The sequence below is a fragment of the Dermochelys coriacea genome, chromosome 15, assembly GCF_009764565.3.
Source record: "Dermochelys coriacea isolate rDerCor1 chromosome 15, rDerCor1.pri.v4, whole genome shotgun sequence".
Taxonomy (NCBI): domain Eukaryota; kingdom Metazoa; phylum Chordata; order Testudines; family Dermochelyidae; genus Dermochelys; species Dermochelys coriacea.
The window spans coordinates 14,009,004-14,031,053 of record NC_050082.1 but is presented as its reverse complement, the minus strand read 5'-3'; the positions used below and the strand labels follow the sequence as shown (position 1 = coordinate 14,031,053).

At 39.3% G+C, this 22,050-nt stretch overlaps 1 protein-coding gene across 4 annotated transcripts in view; it reads left to right on the top strand.

Moving 5' to 3' along the window:
* The window catches only part of LOC119843599 (clathrin heavy chain 2), a 58,765-nt gene that overhangs the window by 15,957 nt on the left and 20,758 nt on the right, over positions 1–22,050 (top strand). For 2 of the 4 annotated variants that reach the window (XM_038373150.2, XM_038373152.2), the window contains exons 2-17: positions 741–948; positions 1,822–1,824; positions 6,145–6,413; positions 6,799–6,960; positions 8,063–8,176; positions 10,610–10,783; positions 12,454–12,651; positions 13,120–13,320; positions 13,471–13,623; positions 14,395–14,517; positions 15,414–15,551; positions 15,909–16,073; positions 17,229–17,409; positions 17,835–17,998; positions 19,642–19,767; positions 20,265–20,407. In XM_038373150.2, coding sequence (XP_038229078.1) covers positions 741–948; positions 1,822–1,824; positions 6,145–6,413; positions 6,799–6,960; positions 8,063–8,176; positions 10,610–10,783; positions 12,454–12,651; positions 13,120–13,320; positions 13,471–13,623; positions 14,395–14,517; positions 15,414–15,551; positions 15,909–16,073; positions 17,229–17,409; positions 17,835–17,998; positions 19,642–19,767; positions 20,265–20,407 — 2,522 coding nt within the window. The remainder of the gene's footprint in view (positions 1–740; positions 949–1,821; positions 1,825–6,144; positions 6,414–6,798; positions 6,961–8,062; positions 8,177–10,609; positions 10,784–12,453; positions 12,652–13,119; positions 13,321–13,470; positions 13,624–14,394; positions 14,518–15,413; positions 15,552–15,908; positions 16,074–17,228; positions 17,410–17,834; positions 17,999–19,641; positions 19,768–20,264; positions 20,408–22,050) is intronic. The other 2 variants (XM_038373153.2, XM_038373151.2) reach the window with 1 other exon arrangement.

Below are 22,050 nucleotides of genomic sequence, written 5' to 3'. Positions count from 1 at the left end.
GGCATTAAGGTAGGATGTCACCTATAGCTTATAGGTGGGGTTAAGCATCTTAACTAGCATTTTATCCCAGTTTCTAAATCCTGAATTAAGACCATGCAATTTGACACCCAGTCTAGCTACTTCTGTTCTTTTGTTGGAGTTGCTCTGTTTTGGATTTGTGGTGGTCTTCTGTCTCAGAGAATGAGACCAGGTAGGTGGGGGGAGAGATTTTATTGGACCAGCTTCTGTTGGTGGAATTACAAGCTTTTGAGCTAAACTGAGCTCTTCAGGCCTAGGGAAGGAAGCAGAGTGTCTGAGTATAGTATTGGAGAACGTCAGACTATGGTGCACTGACAGTTACCTATTGCATGATCATAATCTAATTAAAAATACTGATACCTTGGTTCATATTGTCCAATAGAACTGTTCATAAAATAACTCTCTCATAGGCAGTTCCAACACTTCAATCATTTTATCCCAAAGTGGGATGGAAAATATCAATTTTTTTTTTTAAATCAGTTGTCTAAATTGAAGTGGTGTTCAGTCTGTTCCCACCCCTGTGGAAGGCCAACAAAACCACGCTTTCTAATGGGGATTCTCTTCAACCTGCCAGTGTTCTATTTGTTTAGTTTGTGCTTGCATTCAGATTTTTTGAGTAAGGAGAAATGCCTCCCTTCCAAAGAAGCTTATACAAGACATCAACTTATTAAACAGTACTTGTCAAAGCATAAATGACCTTTCTCTTTTTTCTTTTTGTTTAGCTCCAAAACCTGGGAATTAACCCAGCAAACATTGGATTCAGCACCCTGACAATGGAATCTGATAAATTCATCTGCATCAGAGAGAAAGTAGGGGAACAAGCACAGGTAGTGATAATCGATATGAGTGATCCAACTACACCCATCAGACGTCCAATTTCTGCAGAAAGTGCCATCATGAATCCCGCTTCTAAAGTCATTGCTCTGAAAGGTGAGTTGATGCTGTTTTCAGTAATATCTATAACGCAACCAAACACACAGCAACATTCAGCCAAAAGGCAGCTCTGAGTCTGTAGTGAAACTTAGTTTTATGCAGGACTTGAGTTTCTCATAAATTTCTTGACTGTATGGTCTTGGTTATAGTATCTACTTTGTCTTGGATTTAAGTGGTTGAGCTAAGCATGTGAATACAGAGGTAGTAAGCCAAAACCCCTGTAGAAATGAATGACTGCACTCCATCCTGAAACTGGGAGGGCATTGGCTAGGAGAGTCCGAAGTTTATGGACTCTCCCATATTTAAACAAATTTGCTGAAAAGGTGTTTTCAAAGACCTTGTCAAGTGCCAAGACCAGTGTGCCGAGTGAGCTTTGCAGAACATATATAGAGAAGACATCGGACTACTGTTGCAGGGTAATACATGCAAGAATGAAGGCCACTGTACAGCTTCTTAAAATGTATTCTAAGTCTACATCTGTATTAATGTCCTTAACCTTAAAATGTGTCTGGAAAGATGCTAATGTTGAAATTGCTTAAGGACAGCCAGTAGCTTATTGTAAGCTGAATAATTGTCTAAATAGATATTTTATACTTAAGTTAGCAGAGGTCACAAGACTTAAAGTGGAGATTGTCTCTGGTGCTAAAACTTGTGAATGCAGAATATATAATAAACTTGGAAAAGGGGTTTTTGCAATAACTTTAAGCTAGTTAAGTTGCTTCATGAGCTACCTGAGCACTATGAAATAAAGGCTTCCCAGCCTTTCAGAAAAGAAAAGTAACTTGCAAGCTAGCTGGTGTGTGTTCTTGAAATAAATGCTTCACTGTTATTGACTGTGTACTTTTCTTCCTGCATTCTTGTCTTAAACAGATGGTGAGTTAACTTGTCCTGATATTTCACGTTTTAGTGGTACAAAATGGTCTAATCTCATAAAAAGTACTAAAATTTACAATTAGCCATTTGATATCTATCTTTACAGCTAATTGGGAATTTGAATCCTCAACTTGGTAACTGCAGTGGGAAGAAAACCTTCTCCCTTTATTGATGTGCTATTGACCATTTGGTTGCTTTGACTATTGACTGTACCAACTAAAGACAATATGTATGTAATTGTAGTACAGTTGGTAGACAAAACTGAGTTTTGCAATACTTTTATGAGAGACCTTTGCTAGCATGACGTCTTGTGTGCCAGTCATTTCTGCCTAAGTGTGCTATATAGTCTGAAGTCATGGTGATATTATTTAGGGGTCCAAGAAATCTGTCAAATCTAGTTTTCAAAACTGGAATAGAAAACCTCAAACCTATCAGCCTGGATTTGAGGTCGAAGCTGTTAAAGCAAATAAACGGTCAATGTTTTGACTCAAACACAAATTGTATTTCAGCTGTTGCATGCATTTCCTTCAGACTACTAATATGAACAGCCTCCATGTATGAGAGGTGGGCAGAGGTACTGAACAATACAATTTAATTGGTATTACCTTGAGGTTCAATACCAACTTGATTGGCATCCACTCTCCTTAATCATAGTCTTGGACCCCTGTAAAGCAACCTGTTGGCAAGGAAAGTGCATCCTGTGTACTAGTAAAACTTCATCCAGTACTTAAATGGAAAACTTAGCCTGCCCTGAACTGAAACTAACCTACTAACTATAAAATGAGTTTAGTGTCATCCAGTTTCTAACTATCTAGGTTTTTTTACCAACGTTAGACTTAGTCAGAAGCAATATTGTCCTGCTGCTGCAGTGTGAATGAGCTAATGTAGTCTTGCCAGAGATGAGCTAATGTAGTCTTGCCAGAGATGTCATTAGACAATATGTGATGCCATATACTAAATAAAAATGTTTATCAAGGTCCCACAAACCTGTGGGGTGATACAGCATCTCCAGAATGGATGTGGGTGAAAGGGGGAGAAGAAAAAATCGGAAGTGAGCTGTAGCTCACGAAAGCTTATGCTCAAATAAATTTTAGTCTCTAAGGTGCCACAAGTACTCCTTTTCTTTTTGCAAAGACCAGGGATACTGTCACTTGCTTAGCTATCATTGGACAATGGTACATACGTTATGGAACTACAATAATGTGAATCTTTCATAAAAATCCAGTTTCCCAAAAATGTAGACTAGATCAGACTTTCTCTAGCATTTAATACTTGGCTGCCTGGCTAAAGGGTGGATGGAGCATGCCAAACTTTCCCTGCTGATGGATTGTGAAGACAGCAGTCAAAGCTGTTCTTTTTTTATAAAAGTATGCACCATGACTGAGAGTTGCTCACTAATTCTCAAATTATGAGCAACAGAATATACAATCTCAATCTCCAATGGGAAACGAAGTATTTCTGAAATTAGCAACTATTATGGAGTGAGGTATAAATGCATAAAAATTGCATTTCTGGATTGCATGTAACATTCCCCTAGTTTTGACACACTTTTGTCCTTGTATCCATGTATTTCTTTCTCTTGCTATGTTCTGTACCAAAAAAAGCACACAAGAAGTGGGGAATGCCATGTTTTCAGACTGCATTTCCATACATTGATCATGGGAATGTAAAAATGCAATTTCGTGCTCTAGTCTTACAGAAATTTACATTCTTCCACCTCTAATAGAAAAAACTTTTCCCATAAGTAGACTAATGAAATTCAAACTTGCATTGAAAGTGCAACTGAAGGTTTAAAAAAAAAAAAACCCAAACAAAAAAACACTTGAGTTTTAGCTTAATCCTTTGAGGATACTATCCATTGCAAGCCTTTAGACAAGTAAGATAATGGGATGACACTTGCCTCTACCCTAACTCCTTGTAGCAGAACATTAACCATTCCAATAAATGTTACTTGGATAATAGATGAAAACTACACCACCATACTTCAATCTGCCCCTTAATGCAGTGCTGGATAGAAGAGAAGAAAGCTCTCCTAAACAAGTCTGTTACCTGGTGATTAGGGTCTGGGGGGGGAACTGTACTGTAGGTCTGACAATTTACTTTTAAGAAATACCATGATTGCCACTGCTCATCTTGTACACTAGATCTAGGGATCAACTAGCTGAGTGTTCTGCGTTTCTAAAACAAGTGCTGTTTCAGATATTCGAGCGTATAGTTGGAATTGCTTCTAGAATTAGACCTTAAATATGCACTCAAGGCATGGCTGATCCAGATCCTCCATCCTGAATTAGTGATGCCAGGATGACTTGAGCTGGAAACTTAAGCCCAGAAGACAGTCTTGGTATCCTTCCTTTATATACATGATACATAAAGACTCCATGAGCAAAATCAGCTTGCCTTAATCCTGCTAATATTTTCAGTTGAGGATATAGCAATTTATAAGTTTCTGTAGCCCTCCTAAATGTAAAACTAAAGTTTCCAGAGAGGGCTGGTGAGAGTAGGATGCTTTCATAATCACTTAGCAGCTTCTGCCAGAGGAGGTAATGTAGCGGTGTTCTGCTTCTTGAAGTCTCTGTACTCCTTTGGCTTCTGATATCTTCAGTGATATAATGACTTTGTCTTGGTGTCATTATAGGGCTTTTAATATGTAGCTATGCAGAAGACTTTGAAACAAATCTTCAACCTTTGTAGTAAAAAGGCAAGTCTTTCTGGGTAATGCCTTGTTTGACGATACTCTTCCAAATACCTTCCTTTCTAGATTAGGGGTGCTTTGGCAATTATAAGCTGCCATTTGGGTAATGTGTTTGAGTATCAGTTTCATTAAAGGGAAGTCCTCTTTACCCTTTTTAGGAAAAATAACTCCACCAGTTATTCAACTGTAACTGCTAGTCCCAGGATAGTCCTATCTGGTATTCTGTTCCCAAGAGACACACACTCATGCAATAGTCGTATCTTGGACAATGCTGTCTTGGCTCCAGGCTGCAGTTTACTCCTTCCCACCCCACATATTAAAGGAAAATCTCTACTTAAATTACTGTTTGCTGCCTACTATCATAGTTAAATATTACTAACCCTCTTATTGGAATGGGAATCAACTTGCAGTGGTTAGATATGATTATGGAGCTGCAAGTCAGGCTAGGCCTTTAGGAATTAAAACAAATGTGAAATTTCACATCTGGCTTCTCCTGGATGAAAGGAATGAAGTTAAAACAAAGCTTACAGGGCTTTTGCGTGGAAGATAAGGCATTTTCCTAAAAATCTAAGCCCCTCCCCATCTATTTAGCATGGTAGATCCATCCCTGGAAATCTTGTCCCCTAAACTGGCTCTTTTTTTTTGTTCTTGCTTGGTAGAAGTAATATATTTGCCCTCTAAACTGCTAATTGCAGCCCATCCAACTATTGTGATCTCTTGTAAATAGGTGTTTTTGGAGCAGAGCTGGCTCTGTAAAAGTGACTACAGAACCTGTACCTTTTCCTGTTAAGTGGGAATATGGGCAGACACTAGTCTCATAAGTTGGAGAAACTGGGTATCTTTAATTAGACCACTTAAATGGTACATGGAGAGCCTACCTAGGTTGTCTTAAAGTAAGCCTTTGAAGCAGATGTTAGGTTCTGACACTACTGTAAACTTTGGACTTTCCAAATGTGTGCTAATAAATACCAAAATAAGCAGAGGCATGCTAATTGGAATTTTGTACATAACTTCACTAGACATTATGAACTATGACCTATCTTTGATCTCTAACTTTAGTATTGAACCACTTATCAAGATAGCACTGGCATATTATGTGGACTACTTGCTCACTGACTATTCTACCACCCTTTGTGTGTGCACATTTCCTTTTGAGTGCAACTTCATATCTGTGTAGCTGTAGGCACTTCACTATAGCCTAATCTTGATTAGGCAGTTACTTGTGACTTGAAGTAAAGTGTTACCTCATAAGTCAGGACTTGTCTGTGTCCATTGACTCCATTCTCTAGGACCCAATAAAGAGGAAACTTACACTTTTTTGCATGCATTTAAATATAAAACATTGCCATAAAGTGTGTGTTGCCTGTGCAGAAATTAATGTTAAATCTGTGGTGCAGCATCTGTCACAAGGTCATTGAAATGGATATTTGTAGATGAAGTCATTCTGTTGGGACAAAACTATGGCAACTTAACTATCTTTATTCTACTCATCTTTATTGGAATGTTTAAACTGGAAAACTAGCTTATTGTAGCTCAACTTTCTAAGCATACCTCCCAGTAAATGCAAATTACAGGGCTGAGTATAATTTAATGTCCAGAGTCTGATTCTTTTGTATCTCCCACACCAGCGGGGAAGACGCTTCAGATCTTTAACATTGAGATGAAAAGTAAAATGAAAGCCCATACTATGGCAGAGGAAGTGATCTTTTGGAAGTGGATATCAGTAAACACAGTTGCCTTGGTGACAGAGACAGCAGTCTTTCATTGGAGCATGGAGGGAGAATCTCAGCCTCAAAAGATGTTTGACAGGCATGCTAGTCTTGCAGGCTGCCAAATCATCAACTACAGGACAGATGAACACCAAAAATGGCTACTCCTAATAGGAATTTCAGCCCAGGTAAGGGACTCTTCAGAATGGTATACAGAAAGTGCATTATGAATGCAGGTATAAATTGGAGGACATGTGGGAAAATAGGACCAAATTGGAAAAAGCACTCGATTGCTCATACTGACTAGTTTCTTATGTTAAACAAAACTTAACCTTTTTTTCAAGAGTGTTCTGCAGTAGGTGAGACCTTTTTTCCATAAATGTTTTCCAGCCTTTCAGAAGGATGTACAATACTGTGTGTATGTGTATATACTATATATAATTAAAAAAAATCTGTGCTGAAAGTATTAGTGATTCAATTCCTATGCTCTTGATGCATGGGCAAATCTTAAATACTTGAAGATGTCAGCTTAAACCTTTTTTCCCTTTTCTTCCCTACCCCCCCATCCATTAGCAAAATCGTGTGGTTGGTGCAATGCAGTTGTACTCAGTTGATAGGAAGGTTTCCCAACCTATAGAGGGTCATGCAGCAGCCTTTGCAGAATTCAAAATCGAAGGAAACTCCAAACCTTCCACACTCTTCTGTTTTGCTGTGCGGAGCCCAGCAGGAGGCAAGGTAAAATCTCTAAACCATACTGACCACTTTTAAGCTAATGTAAATGATCAATAACCTTATGTCTTTGTTACCACTGGAAGCTTTTCAAATTTAAGACCAGTTGATTACTTCTAAGTGTGTTAATTTAATGCAATTGACTTCAGTAGGGTTGCACTGATGAAATTAAACAAAGTTGATGCCTTGTTTTTTGAGGCATGGTGGCTGTTTGTTCAGTCAAGGCTTTGTTTTACTGTGAAGTAAACAATCTTCCACTTTTCTAGAACTTCATAACATTACTGTAAATATTGAAGGCACTGAAATACCTGAATCTAAAGGTGCCTTCACTCTCAATCTGAATAAAGCTCTGTCACATCTTGTAGCATGGTTCTCAGCTGAACAAGCTCACTCTGCCTCTTGTAGGCCTTGAATTGATGGCCATTATAATTATTCCACAAGGCTGCTAAAGCTTAACTGAGTCTTGAAGAAATTAGATTCTTGTGCCTTAAATTAAAAGTTGATGGAGTTCTGATCAAACTTTCTAAAATCACAGAATACAATAGATGTGCCACACTTGCTAAACTCTCCTGTAGTGTGGAGAATAACTACTTGGCTTTAATGGGTTGAGTAACATTTCATTATCTTCTTACAAGATGCAACATCCCTGGAAAAAACAAAATTGCTTTTGGACTGAAATCTTGACAACCTGTTCAGGCAAACCTTTTGCTCCTGTATTGAACTGTTCAAGATAGAGTACAACTGAAACTGCCTAGTCCAAGAGATGGCAGCGATGGTGTTTTAGAACAATGTTGGCCCACTTTTTAAGGTGTCTGGGCAGTGCTTTATGACTCATGATTTGGAAAATGAGAAATGGTTTTGTCAAAAGCAGAGCTTCTCACCCTCTTAAAGTTATTAAACCAAGCATTTTGGACAACTCTAGAGTTCTAGCATCATGAATATTGGCTGAAAATCTTCATGGGTAAATTGCAGAAAAGGTATTGAAACAGTTAATTGCCTGGTCTGTAGCCTGTTTGGGAAGCTTTGGTTGGATAGGGGATCAACTTGTTTCTTAGCAGGATTTTGCTTACAAACTTTATCTTGGTGACATGAAATTCCTTCTTCCCAGCTGCATGTAATTGAAGTAGGTCAGCCTGCTGCTGGAAACCAGCCCTTTGTAAAGAAAGCTGTTGATGTGTTTTTCCCTCCTGAGGCTCAGACAGACTTTCCTGTGGCAATGCAGGTAAGGTATACAAGAGGGCACATGAAACCCATGTCAAGCTTCTAACAAACTGGCCAACATAGGCATGTATAATTCACATACTGTGCAGTAGAGGATATGTGTTGTAATATGTATATGGCACATCTCTGAATAGAATCCTAGAATAAGTGACCTGTTCTTCTTGATCCCAAGAAGGTGATTCACTTCAGGCCATGTTTTCAGTGGGGATATCCACTTTTTTATGTAGAGTTGCACATGGAGAGCTGACTGAAAAATACCAGCACTCTTTGTGGGGAATTCAAAGTTTGGGAATTTTAGGAGACTGTTTTTTGGCTTTCGGATGCCCAAAAACAAGAGAACTTGGACCAAAACGAGAACTGACTTAGACCAAACACTCTTGATTTTGAAATTTTAGCCAAATCTGTGTAGAAAAACCTAATTCTCCATTTTATGAACTAGCTGGGAGTCCTTTAGGAATCAAATGTCACTTAACTGAGTTAAATAGTATCAGTCAGAGCCTTTCCTGTAAAGTGACTTCACCATTGCTTCATAGATGTCACTGTTAAATCATCCATGGATTTATTCTTCTGTAACACAACCAGTGCTGGAAGCATAGCTCTCTCTAAAGGTAGAGATCTGATGTGCAGTCAGCAGAAGACCACTTGACATAAGTCCTACTTCTCAAATGTAGTACTCCAAAACTGCTTCTAATCCACTTCTGGAAAAATTGAACTTGCAATAAAAAGCACCTCACTGGATACAAAAACCTCTAGTTGTCATTACACATGTGCATTCTATTTCAGAAATTCTCCTACTTGTCCAAATACAAACTTACTATAAAATTTGCTGAAATGAGCTGTAGTTTTGTGACTTGGGGATAAAGCTGGGAATAAGAACTGCAGAATTTCTCCTTGGTCAAGTCATGATTACTCATCTAAGATGGGGAGACAAGTACTGTTCCTGCACCTGCATATCTGTTGATTGCTTAGTAACTCATGAAGTCCTGTCAACCCAAAGGACTATGTTAAGCTATGTACGTTGAAGATGCATGTGACAAGCCTAGTGCTATATTACTCCAAAAATTCACTTTGAGGAGTAATCTCAAAACTGTATTGTGTATATACTGATGGGGAATCTAACTCTGAGCGGAATAGTCAACTTTAACAGCTTGACATTTGGATTTCATTTTTTAGCTTAGGTATAATGGTGTATAGGACTTTACAGTAACTACTTTCAGTGATCGCCTGAGAAAATTGCTCTCTGTACTATAGTAACATCTAGGGATCAAAATCCTAGGTCAGGACCCTATTGTGTTAGGTGCTGTACAAACATAGTTTGTGCTGAAAGAGCTTGCAATCCAAGCATATGACAAGAGAGAGAAGGTGGTAAAGACTAAACTGTCTGGTAAACAATGATAGCAGAGATTTTAAGTAAATGAGGAGATCTTGGCTGCTTAGTATGTCTTGACAGGGCAAATAAGTACATCTGTACTTAGAGATTTGATAGGCACATGATGTGCAAGAAAAGAATAAATAAGCCATTGTGTTTATCTCCACTCCTTACTGGATGTAATTCCCACTTCCTTTGTTCAGCTCTCATGATTTGAGAACTAGCATAAGGAGTCAAATTAATCTCTTGACTGGATTTATGTAGTTTTCAACTAGAAGTTGCAAAAGTACTAAAATAACGTCTTTGGCTGGCATAGATGTGAAATTGCCAGCTAGTATAGTACAGCTTTTTAGCAGAAGATGCTTGTTTAATTTTAGGTGACTAGCTATAGTGAGCAAATTTGGCTCTATGATGTTGGGTAACTATATAGACGGCTGCCTCTTAACCTAATATCAGTGGATGAAAAAATTTCACAAGCAGTTGTATATTGGTGGCTTGGCTTCCATTTGAGGCTTTCAGTCATAAAGCCATCTCTCAACACCACTGATTGATGTGCCTCAGTTGAATTTAATGTCTATAAAAGTGAGACTTGCATAATTTTACAACTACATTGAAATATTTAGGTTTTAGGTTAGTTGACTTTCTTTTCTAGGAAGGCCAGCCAGATTAGAATAGAGAACAATGGGATTGTAGTACTAGTGTTAACACTAACTGAAACTCTTAATGCAGACATTAAAGCTTGCATAATTAACATTCTTGCTTAGCCATGTGACATCCTAGCTTAGTCATACATGGGCTATCTTAACTTCTGCCGTGGAGACATCTTGTCTTCTACCTGCCACTAGTATGGAATTGCAGCTCTAAGTGACCAGCAGTATTGTTACACTCCTTCCTTGCAACTGATAGCTTACAGCTGCATCTTCACCTTTTGCCAACCAAACAATGTAGTGAGAATATTTATTTTTCCTTCTACACAGCACTGCCTTAGGTTTCTAGTAGCCTGTATTTTGACAGCTCACTGAAACTGTATATTCAAATGTTCCAATTGTCTTTCCCTTTTGGCAGATTGGAACTAAGCATGGTGTTATCTACCTGATCACAAAGTATGGATACATTCACATGTATGACTTGGAATCTGGAGTGTGTATTTACATGAACCGTATTAGTGCTGACACAATCTTTGTAACTGCTCCTCATGAACCTTCCTCTGGCATTATTGGTGTGAATAAAAAAGGACAGGTAAGTTGGGTCCTGTCTGCTCTTGAGCCTCACTGAGCATAGGAATACCCTAGTGACTTCTGCACAGGATCACTAAAGGCATAGTCAATACCATTTATCTAATCAAAAGTACCACACATTTGTTTAGATAATATACCAAGGATTAGTTAAGATCTCAGAGCTCTGATTTACACTGCCACAACTGTATAGGAAAAAGTGGTTTGTAGTGCAAGTGTTCTCCTGTGTTCCTAATCTTCAAACTCAATGGAGAACATTCTGTTCCCACAGTTCCTTACTGAACTTGAGAAAACTGCTCTACCGGTTTTGAGCAAGATTGTTTTAAAAGGCAACTATATAGTGCTTATGGCAGGCAGCTTGAGCTTGTTATGGCTTGGTCATTGTTTAGTGAATACAATGACAGGCTTCCCTGTATCTGGCCACTTGTGTGGTTTGACAATCCCTTCTCTGCCTTCCTCTCCTTTAGTCTGATGGGAAATGGCAAGGAAACTTGTTGTGACTTCAGTTGACTCTCTTTAGACCATGTATAATGCATGTGTAGAAAACTGTTAACACAATCCAAGACATTCAGCATGTCAACTTGCAACACTAGCATTTACTTGGAATAGAAAAGTTCCTTTTAATGTGCAAAAGGTTTACCACTGAATAGCTGCTTAGAGAACGTGCATCTCCAGACTTGCAATGTAAAACTTCCCTTAATTAAATCTTAAAGAAAATCTAGCACATGAAAATGTTAACACTTATTTGCCATGATAGTGTTGCTGATTGATGTATTCATTGCTGGCATACCTTCATATATCCAGTAAAGTGAGCCATTGGGCACTCCACAAACTTCAGATTAGCATTACATACTGCAGTGTTTCAGAGTAGCAGCCGTGTTAGTCTGTATTCGCAAAAAGAAAAGGAGTACTTGGTGGCACCTTGGAGACTAACAAATGTATTTGAGCATAAGTTTTCATGAGCTACAGCTCACTTCATCGGATGCATTTGGTGGAAAAAACCTTTTTTGTTTTTTTTTTTCTACCAAATGCATCCGATGAAGTGAGCTGTAGCTCACGAAAGCTTGTGCTCAAATTTTAGTCTCTAAGGTGCCACAAGTACTCCTTTTCTTTTTGCATATACTGCAGTCTGTAATAGTAGAGGGCTCAGCCCAAGTGTGGTGGCCACTGTACAAACAACAATGCCCTTTCCTCAAAGATTATCTAGCCTTAAAACCTACAAAACTTTAGAGTAGTAAGGAGAAACAATATGGTGAAATTGCCCTCCGTTATAGGCTTGTCTTTTAGACTGTGGGTAGACCAGTGGTTCTCCAACTTTTTTTTTTTGTATTGGTGACCCCTTTCACATAGCAAGCCTCCAAGTGCAATTTACCCCCTGCTTATAAATTTAAACACTTTTTTAAAAAAAATATATTTAAGACCGTTAGATGCTGGAGGCAAAGCAGGGTTTGGGGTGGAGGCTGACTGCTCACAATCTCCCCCCACGTAATAACCTCACAACCCCCGAAGGGTCCCAATCCCCAGTTTGAGAACTCCTGGGGTAGACTGACGAGCTGAATTCTAAGATTCAAAACAAAGCTATAGCTGTCTATTGATGAGCTTCTTGGACTCTTAATGCCTTTGCTCTATTACTTTGAGCTGCTATTTTCAGCAGGATGCTCCTGTTCTTTCCAGGTGCTTTCAGTTTGTGTCGAAGAAGATAACATCGTGAACTATGCTACAAATGTTCTCCAGAATCCAGACCTGGGTCTGCGTATGGCTATCCGCAGTAACCTGGCTGGGGCAGAGGAACTGTTTGCCAGAAAGTTCAATACGCTCTTTGCACAAGGAAGCTATGCAGAAGCTGCTAAAGTGGCAGCATCTGCACCAAAGGTGAGTGCTTTCAAAGATGAAGACTAGGATTAAACGTGGTGCTTATTCTTACATCCTAAATACACCACAAACTCTGCCGCTTGGCAGTTACTGCACTTTCAATCAAATGTGTCTTTATCTTTAACTCAAAGATAATATGGTTAACTTGATGTACAAAGAGTAAATTAGTACAGACTGCTTTCTAGTTGAAGAATCTAGCTTGTTGTGGACCCTACAGAACATGAATAGCTTTTCACTAACCGCTCCATTCTAGGTTGGGCATAGTATATAGAGAAGAGCATAATCAAAAGCCTCTTGTTGTTGGATCAAAGAACTGATGGCAAATTTAAAAATACCCAAGACATCAGCATTTTTTGAGTTGGCTGCTACACAAATAGTTCAGGTACAGAAAGGCAAGGGTTATTCAGATGGATGTAACTGAAACCCTTTTTAAATCGTGGCTCTCTTCCCCTTCCCGGTATTTTTCAGGGAATCCTGCGTACCAGTGATACTATCAGGAAGTTCCAGAGTGTACCAGCCCAGCCTGGGCAGGCCTCTCCTTTGCTGCAGTATTTTGGTATCTTGCTTGATCAAGGACAACTTAACAAATTTGAATCTTTAGAACTCTGCCGTCCAGTCCTGCAACAAGGGCGCAAGCAGCTCCTGGAGAAATGGCTGAAGGAAGATAAGGTAGGCAAACGTTTTGGTTAAACTTTGCTGCAGTACGTGTCTTGTCAGTAGACTGTTACATGTTTATGTACTTAGTGGAGACGAACCAAGTACTAACTAACTATCTCATCTCTGTTCTACCTGATCATCAAATGCTGCTACTGCTTTCAGCTGGAGTGCTCTGAGGAGCTAGGAGACCTGGTGAAGACAGCTGATCCAACCCTTGCACTCAGTGTTTACCTTCGTGCTAATGTGCCAAACAAAGTCATTCAGTGCTTTGCAGAAACTGGTCAATTCCAGAAAATAGTGCTCTATGCCAAAAAGGTAAATGTTTTTGTTACAAGAGTAAGATTGTGTAATGCCTCTACTGCTAGACTCCTAGTACACATCTGTGTGCAGTACTCTAACCTGTACATACTCTGGGTATCTTCCATGAGATAAGACAAAGACTTAAGCATTTCAGATCTGTAAAGCTGATAATCAGTTGAGAGCTGCCTTGCTCAATTTTCATGTTGACACTCATTTCTAAATGAATCCTGATGCAGTTCTGTCATGTAGCAGGGCTAAACATCAGCTTAGCCCATAAAGAATCTGAACTCCAAAACACTCTCTCTCTCTCTCTCTCTCTCTCTATTTTGGAACACTGGAAAACATGGCCTTGGAAACCAGCCATATAATGGAGACTGAACTTGAAAGATATCTGCAGTTTCATTTGTGTGCTCACAAATACAGTAACTTGCTTGTCCTTTATCTCCCCACCCTAAACTTTGGACAGCAGTTGGTCTAAAGCATTCCCCACAGACTAGTCGTCAAGCATAGAGACTGAGCATCTCTTCCCCAGCTGGAAACATAACTGTGTAGACTAGCACAAGCTTTTAAAATCTCTATCTTAGTTATTAATGTGTGTGGAAACTTTAAACACTCTTTTCAGTTTGGGATGTGATAGTCTTGTGTGACTAGGTTGCATTGTGCAGGGAATAAACATGTCTGCAACAGGTGTCACTGAACTACAGTATGAATTGTGAGCAGAAGCTTGTAAATTCCTAATCATTTCCAGGGAGCTTTGACTACTAAAATTGTGTGTAATTGTTCTAGGTTGGCTATACACCAGACTGGATCTTCTTGTTGAGAAGTGTGATGAGAGTCAGCCCAGAACAGGGACTGCAGTTCTCTCAGATGCTGGTGCAGGATGAGGAGCCCCTGGCTAATATTAACCAGGTAAAAATGTGAAGCTGGTAATGACTTAGTTTAATGGACATGTAGTCCCATCTGAAACTAATGGCGCATTTGTAAAATAAAATCCAATCCAGTGAACTTTGCTATACTCCTAGGATTTAAATTAGCTTGATTTGGGCTGGCCTATGGGCATAGTGTCTCTAATACTTCCTGTAATCTGGCATGCTATTGATCTGCTTACCAAACTAACTTGAGAATTGGCTGTAGATAGAGTTCTCTGGGTCTCCTTGGCTTTCACAAGGAGAACAGCATGTCTTGCATAGCAAGTTTACTATGCTGATTGATGGGGACTACCAAGCTTCAGTCAGGAAGGCTGCTGCTGTTAGCTTTAATTGGCAGGAGAAGGGAAAGACTTCCATTCAATGGGCAAACTAGTCTCCAAAGACTGATCTAGATTATAACTTTTGAGGTCTTGCTTGTAAAAACAAATGAGCACTTGACACTGAAACCTTTTCTTTAGGGAAATAGATTTAGCTTACAAGTTACAGTATTCTACTTCATAAGTGTTAGACTATCTTGCTCCACTTACTGGTCATCAAATACTTGTTTGATACATCAGCCAAAATGACCTGTCAAATTCAGACACTAAAAGTACAGGTCTGAGTTCTCACTGATTATAGGGTGAATAAACATTTTAAGGTAAGTGGGCTTGTGAGAACACTCTCAAAAGGTGAAATCTAAAGTAGAAACACTACTGCTGCAGAAGTACAATGCAGGAAGCTTTAAGCTAACAAGTTTGTTACATAGAGGTGCTGCATATGTCATGAGATGGTTCCTTTTTGAGGATCAGCTGCAAGACTCCTGACTTGTAGTCAAAATTGTATAAGAACTTTTATGTGGGTGAGTGACTGACTGATTTTGATTACTGTCCACTTCAGATCGTAGATGTATTTATGGAGAACAGTCTCATTCAGCAGTGCACTTCCTTTTTATTGGATGCTTTGAAGAATAATCGCCCTGCTGAAGGACACCTTCAGACACGTCTGCTGGAAATGAATCTGATTCATGCACCACAGGTAAGATTCCTCAACCTAGTCTCCTTAAAATAAGTCTTTCACCATTTCCTTCACCCTTTTCTTGGAAAAACAAGCATATTTTTAGAACTCCAGGCATAGTTTTTTAAAATGCCTGTAACTGGGGATAGCTACCATCAAAAGCATTGAGACATAACATTACTATGGAGATACCTATTGTAAGGGTGTCAGGTTTTTTTAAATATCTGTAGAAGTGCAGTGTAATTGACTTTAATTGTTACTCAGTGTGGTCTATGTTCCCAGCAACTTTTTTTATGTAGTTTTCCTTGCATCATGATATTCCGAGTGTGGATGGGATCTGGAGGCTTACAATTTTTCTTGAACTTTATGCCCTCCTAGGTTGCAGATGCCATCCTTGGAAACCAGATGTTTACACACTATGATCGTGCTCACATTGCCCAGTTATGTGAAAAGGCAGGCTTGCTACAGAGAGCATTGGAGCACTACACTGATCTCTACGATATAAAACGTGCTGTAGTTCACACTCATCTCTTGAACCCTGAGGTAAGACTGGCTTCAGCTGAATTTTACTTTGTGCATTAAATGTAACTAAACTTAACTATCCATAAACTAATCCACTTTTCAGAGGGGAAAGCTTAAAGTAATGCATAGTTTTGCAAGCACATGTAACGAAATCCCCTAGACCAGTGGTTCTCAACCAGGGGTATGTGCATCCCTGGAGATATTCAGGGGTTTTCCACGGGGTACAGCAACTTATCTAGATATTTGCCTGGTTTTACAACAGGCTACACAAAAAGCAATAGCAAAGTCAGTACAAACTAAAACTTCATACAGACAATGGCTTGTTTATACTGCTCCTATATACTATACACTGAAATGTAAGTACAATATTTACATACCAATTTTTTATTATAATATGGTAAAGAGAAAGTTAAGCAATTTTTTCAGTAATAGTGTGCTGAACGCTTCTGTATCTTGCTTTTTTTTGTAAGCAAGTGAAGTGAAACTTGGTGTACAAGACAAATCAGACTCCTGAAAGGGGTATAGTCTGGAAAGGTCTAGGGCAGTGACTGTCTCAGCCAGCTCAAATGAGCACCTTCAGTGACTGGCCAGTAGGTATTCTGCCATGCATCTGTAATTTTAACTTCAGGAAAACCTTAATCATTCAAACTTGATCTACATTGCCAGTAGCAATTCTAAAGCTGAAATTGGTCTCTTGGCAGCTCAAACACCTACTTGGTGGAACTAATTTTTGCCCACGACAAACATGGGTGTTCAAAACAATAAAAGTATTTGACTCGAACTATTGAGGTTTGTGTTGCAGAGTCTTTGTTGCTATCAATTTTTAGGCAAGTTAAACAGATCATCATTGTCATGCTCAAATTCTTCCAAGTACACTCTCTCTCCTAAAAGAAAAGGAGTACCCGTGGCACCTTAGAGACTAACAAATTTATTAGAGCATAAGCTTTCGTGAGCTACAGCTCACTTCAGTCTCTAAGGTGCCACAAGTACTCCTTTTCTTTTTGCGAATACAGACTAACACGGCTGCTACTGTGAAATCTCTCCCTCCTGTTGCACATCTGGGACATGTACATGTTTCTACCTGCCAACAGTGCAGAATGTAACTACCACTTCCCCTGCTGAACTTCAGTGAGGTATGTGTACAACTACTAAAACCATTTTAACTTCTGTTCTTAGTGGCTTGTAAACTTCTTTGGCTCTCTGTCAGTTGAGGACTCTGTGGAATGTCTGCGTGCGATGCTATCGGCCAACATCCGACAGAATCTACAGCTCTGTGTGCAAGTAGCTTCTAAATACCATGAGCAGCTTGGCACCCAGTCTCTTGTGGAGCTCTTTGAATCTTTCAAAAGTTATGAAGGTGAGGTGCCCTTATGTTCTGGGGGAGGTACTTGCTTATCTCTTTTGAGATAGAAGAGTTGAGTGGTATACTAGCTCTGAACTAGTACACAGCCTTTCAGTTGGAACCAAGCATGAGATTTACTGTAGTCTGGTGCTTGCAGCTATTTTGCAGAAGATACCTAGTTAGTGTGTATGATTTCCAGGAGACCATACACTATCTGGGTTGACGAGGGCAACCATACGCATAACCAACAGTCTGTGTTCCTGTTGGCAGCTTTCCTTGGAGACTATTGTGGATATTTAAATTCACCTGTCCTGTCTCGCCACTTATTAGTGGCTTTGTTCCTTGTTCATAATTATCAAAGCGTGTAACTCATCACCTGGGTGACGAGTTGAACTTTACCTACTTATAGCTAAGAACATTTAATCTCTGCTTCTTTCTAGGATTGTTTTATTTCCTGGGTTCTATTGTGAACTTCAGCCAGGATCCAGATGTCCACTTCAAATATATCCAGGCAGCCTGCAAGACGGGTCAAATTAAAGAGGTGGAAAGGATCTGCCGTGAAAGTAACTGTTATAACCCTGAACGAGTGAAGAACTTTCTCAAGGTAACTTTCCTGATTGGAGGCTAGAATAGTAGTGCATAGAGGGACCAAAATATTAGCTAAAACTACAGGTATTGGTCTTAAGCAATCATACAGTTCTTGCATCTCTTGTATTTGCACTTAATTCTGTATCAGTCTTGGCTCTCAGATAGTTCCCTTTCACAAGGAGTACCAAACTCTTAGTTATGCAAATTCTACACAGCAGTGAGATGCTAGATATCTAACCAGTATCATTACCAGAGATAGCTGAGCTCTAACTTGTAATTTGTATTACTGTATACTTAGGCACTAGATGCTGTAAAAACTAAATTTATTTTAGATGAAATATTAAGCATTATTAAAGCCCCAAAGGTAGTCCTGGGCTAATTGTACAGATAAGATGGTATTAGTTCAGACAAAGTAGCCTGCCTATTATCTTGGGCTGTATACTGGTCCCAGTGACCAAATTTTGGTCTGCCATAAACACTAATAAAACAGTTTTTAAATATTTAGCCTTTTATATTGGTGTCTGAATGTGTACTAGCCAGATTAAAGACTGTTCTAAGGTATCCCTCAGTCTTTTCTCAGACTAAGCGTGCCCAGATGTATGTTAACCTTTCCTCAAGTCTAGGTTTTCTAGACCTCCTGATTATATTTGTTGCTCACCTCTGGACTGTCTCAGATTTTGTCCACCTTTTTTCCTAAAGTTCGGTGCCCAAAACTGGACACTCTACGCCAGCCCAGGCTTCACCAGTGCCAAATACAGCAGAACTATCTCCATGTCTTGTATGCCACTCTGCTTTCATTACACCCAAGAATGGCATTAGTGGTTTTTGTTTGTTTTTTTTTTGGCAACTGCATCACAGTTAGCTCATATTCAGTTTGTGATACACTATAACCCACATCCTTTTTAGCAGAACTCAAGCATGTTTCTGTTATGATTACCTGAATTTTGGGGGAAACTTACTTCCAGCTTTGGGTGTGGGGAGGCAAGCATTCTTTCCAGTGACTCACCTTATTAGTACAATCAGGCTGCTTTTACTGGCCATTCTACAAGAATGGGAAAAAAGTGTGAAGTTTATGTAGGTTAGCCCAGGTGCATGGCCTTCCTTGCTTGAATTTTGGCTTCTAGATTCTTAACCTTTGGTTAAGAGATTTTTGGGTGTCTAACTTGAGACTCCTTTTTAAGGGGCCTGACTCTCAAAGTGCTGAGCATCCACTCCACCAAGACCTTTAAAGGTAGATATCTATGTGCATCCAGGATTTTCTAGTCACTACTTTAAAAAAAAAAAAATAAAAAACCCTTGCCCTTTAAAGTAGAAATGCACCTGATCTGGCTGTCTCATGATGGAGTACAATGGGCTCTTGAATATTAGTATCAAAGGATGAGACTGCAGTCAATTTAGTCAGCATTTTTCTGAATGGTAGCCTTTTGCTGGTCCAAAATTAGGAAAACGGTTAAGGCTCTCTGCTGATGTCTCTGCATGCATCCGATGAAGTGAGCTGTAGCTCACGAAAGCTTATGCTCAAATTTGTTAGTCTCTAAGGTGCCACAAGTACTCCTTTTCTTGTTGCGAATACAGACTAACACGGCGGCTGCTCTGAAATTTGTAAAGATAGTGACTCTCTTTTCAACTCCTTTCTATTTCCCTTCCCCAAACATACAGGAGGCCAAGCTCACAGACCAGCTTCCTCTGATCATTGTTTGTGACAGATTTGACTTTGTTCATGACCTGGTTCTCTACTTATACCGCAACAACCTGCAGAAGTACATAGAGATCTATGTTCAGAAGGTAAAATACAATCTCCTCTAAGGAATAAACTTAGAAAGGGCCCAGTATGTACAGTGGGATCTTTGGTTTACCTGAGGTTCTGTAGTTCAGAAGTGGTTCAGCCCTGTAAGACTTGTATCTTCTTTGTTGGATAATAGAGCAGAATGAAACACCAAGGTTTCATAAAGTGTTGCTTAATTCATCCCCAGCACCACCACCCCACACCACCACCTTGTCACTAAAGTTATGTTCCTGATCAGATTTTTTTGTGGGGGGGAGGAGGAAGGGGTCAGTCTTGGGTAACTCATGACTGTTCTTTTGGTGTTTTTTGTAGAATATTGCTAGTTAACAGCAATTGAGTGATTAACTTGTACTTGCTAAGTCTTATGTAAGAACACTTCAGATAACTAATTGAGGTGGTCCTGTTTCCTACATTTCTAAACATGGAATTTTTTTAAAAAAAATTCCTCCAGTTATGGCAGTCCAAAAAACCATTCTTATGGGGGGGTTTATTCTAGGTGAATCCAAGTCGTATACCAGCTGTGATTGGAGGGCTGCTTGATGTGGATTGTTCTGAAGATGTTATTAAGAACTTGATCATGGTGGTTAGAGGCCAGTTCTCAACTGATGAGCTGGTGGCTGAAGTGGAAAAAAGAAATAGGTAAGAATAGAATATAAAGGTACTTGGTATAAACAGTCATTCCATTTGGCTCCAGTAAAAGGCTTCCCCCTTGGTATATAGGAGTTGCATCCGTTGCTCTAAGTCGATTCCATTTTGAAAGATCAAAGTAAAGATCATTAAAGGAATTAATATGGTGCTTGCTAATGTGAGGCAGTTCTCAAGTAAATAAAGGACTTTCAAGAACACAAGAGTATGGCATGTAAGAGGATGTCAGAGTATTGCATTTATTGATGATTCAGATCATGTATGGCTATCTTCAGTTCTGAGAATAGTGTTTTGGTCCCATTCATGAATATGGGAACTGGGAAAATCGCCCCAGCCTTGTGTAACGGGAGAAGAAACAGCCCTGTGTCTAGACTAGAGTTTTGACACTGACTAGAACAAACCAGTAGCTATTGTATGAACGTATACAGGTAGATCATGTGTACATGTGAAATAACCTAGTCATTGTGTAGTAGAACAGGAATGGAGAAGGGGCAACATATTGCAAATGTTAGGGCAATGTGGTTCCTCTGTCCTGTGTCCCAAATTCAGGGAAGAAATTAGATGGGGGAAGAAAAGAAAGAAATAACAAATAGGGAAGTCTACAAAGCCATCGCAGAGCATTGTCGGTCTGTCAGCTGAAGGACTTGTTTTTGCTGCAGTTTTTCTGCAGTAGTGGACCAGGAAACTAATACCATACAGGGTGCACTAGCTATAAAAATATGATTTGAGCCCAGTGGACACTTAATCACAAGCAAGAATTTGCTAAATCTTGTTCTGAAAACTTCCACAAACTATTTCTACGATGCTCAAAGTATGTAATCCATGAAGTATCCTTTCACTATATCATTTAAACATAATGCATAAATCACTTTTCTCTCCTAATAAACCTTGCCATTCTTAACATTTCCAAAATTCATTTTGTTCCTGTCTTGCCCTACTGAAAATATCTGGTCTGGTTAATTCTGCCTTTAACCTAAGCAGAAGGTTAATAGTAGTCATTAACCCAAAAATCAGTTGCTAAAACTTTTTTCCTACTGCTTTTAAGGGGGGGGGAGTTTTTTTCCTCCCCTACCACCTCAAGTTTCTGCTCTAATTCCCCTATTTTAAACTTTGAGTTTTAAACTGCTGCTTCCTATCTTTGCTCTCTCCCAGTACAGCTGCTTTAACATCACACTTTGCTTGGAGCAGTTTCCCAGTTGATGTATAGTATATTCCACACGCCCTATTCTCAACCTGTTAAATGAGCACAATATTTTTAAAGTGAAGTCTCCTTTAAGGGACTTATTTTGCACAGATCACCTGTGCACTGACACTACTTTCATGAGATTAAATTTTACTCTAAACAAGCATTCTTGAGGAACTTGTGGCTCCAGAAGCACTCTTTATTTGAGCCATGACTAGGTTTCTCCTAGCCTTTATAGAAAGGACAGAGGGGGGAGTTTTTTCCTTTAAAAGGATTAGAGAAACTCCAAATTGTCTGTCTGCATTCCCCTCAATAATCTTAGGGGCATTTTAAATCTTAAATGGGGTTATTTTGTAGATCATTCAAGGTAAGAATGATTTGATCCAGAAGACCAGTTATACTAGGATCACAGCCTTTCTGGGGAACAACCTTGACCTTAAAGTTTGCTGGCACT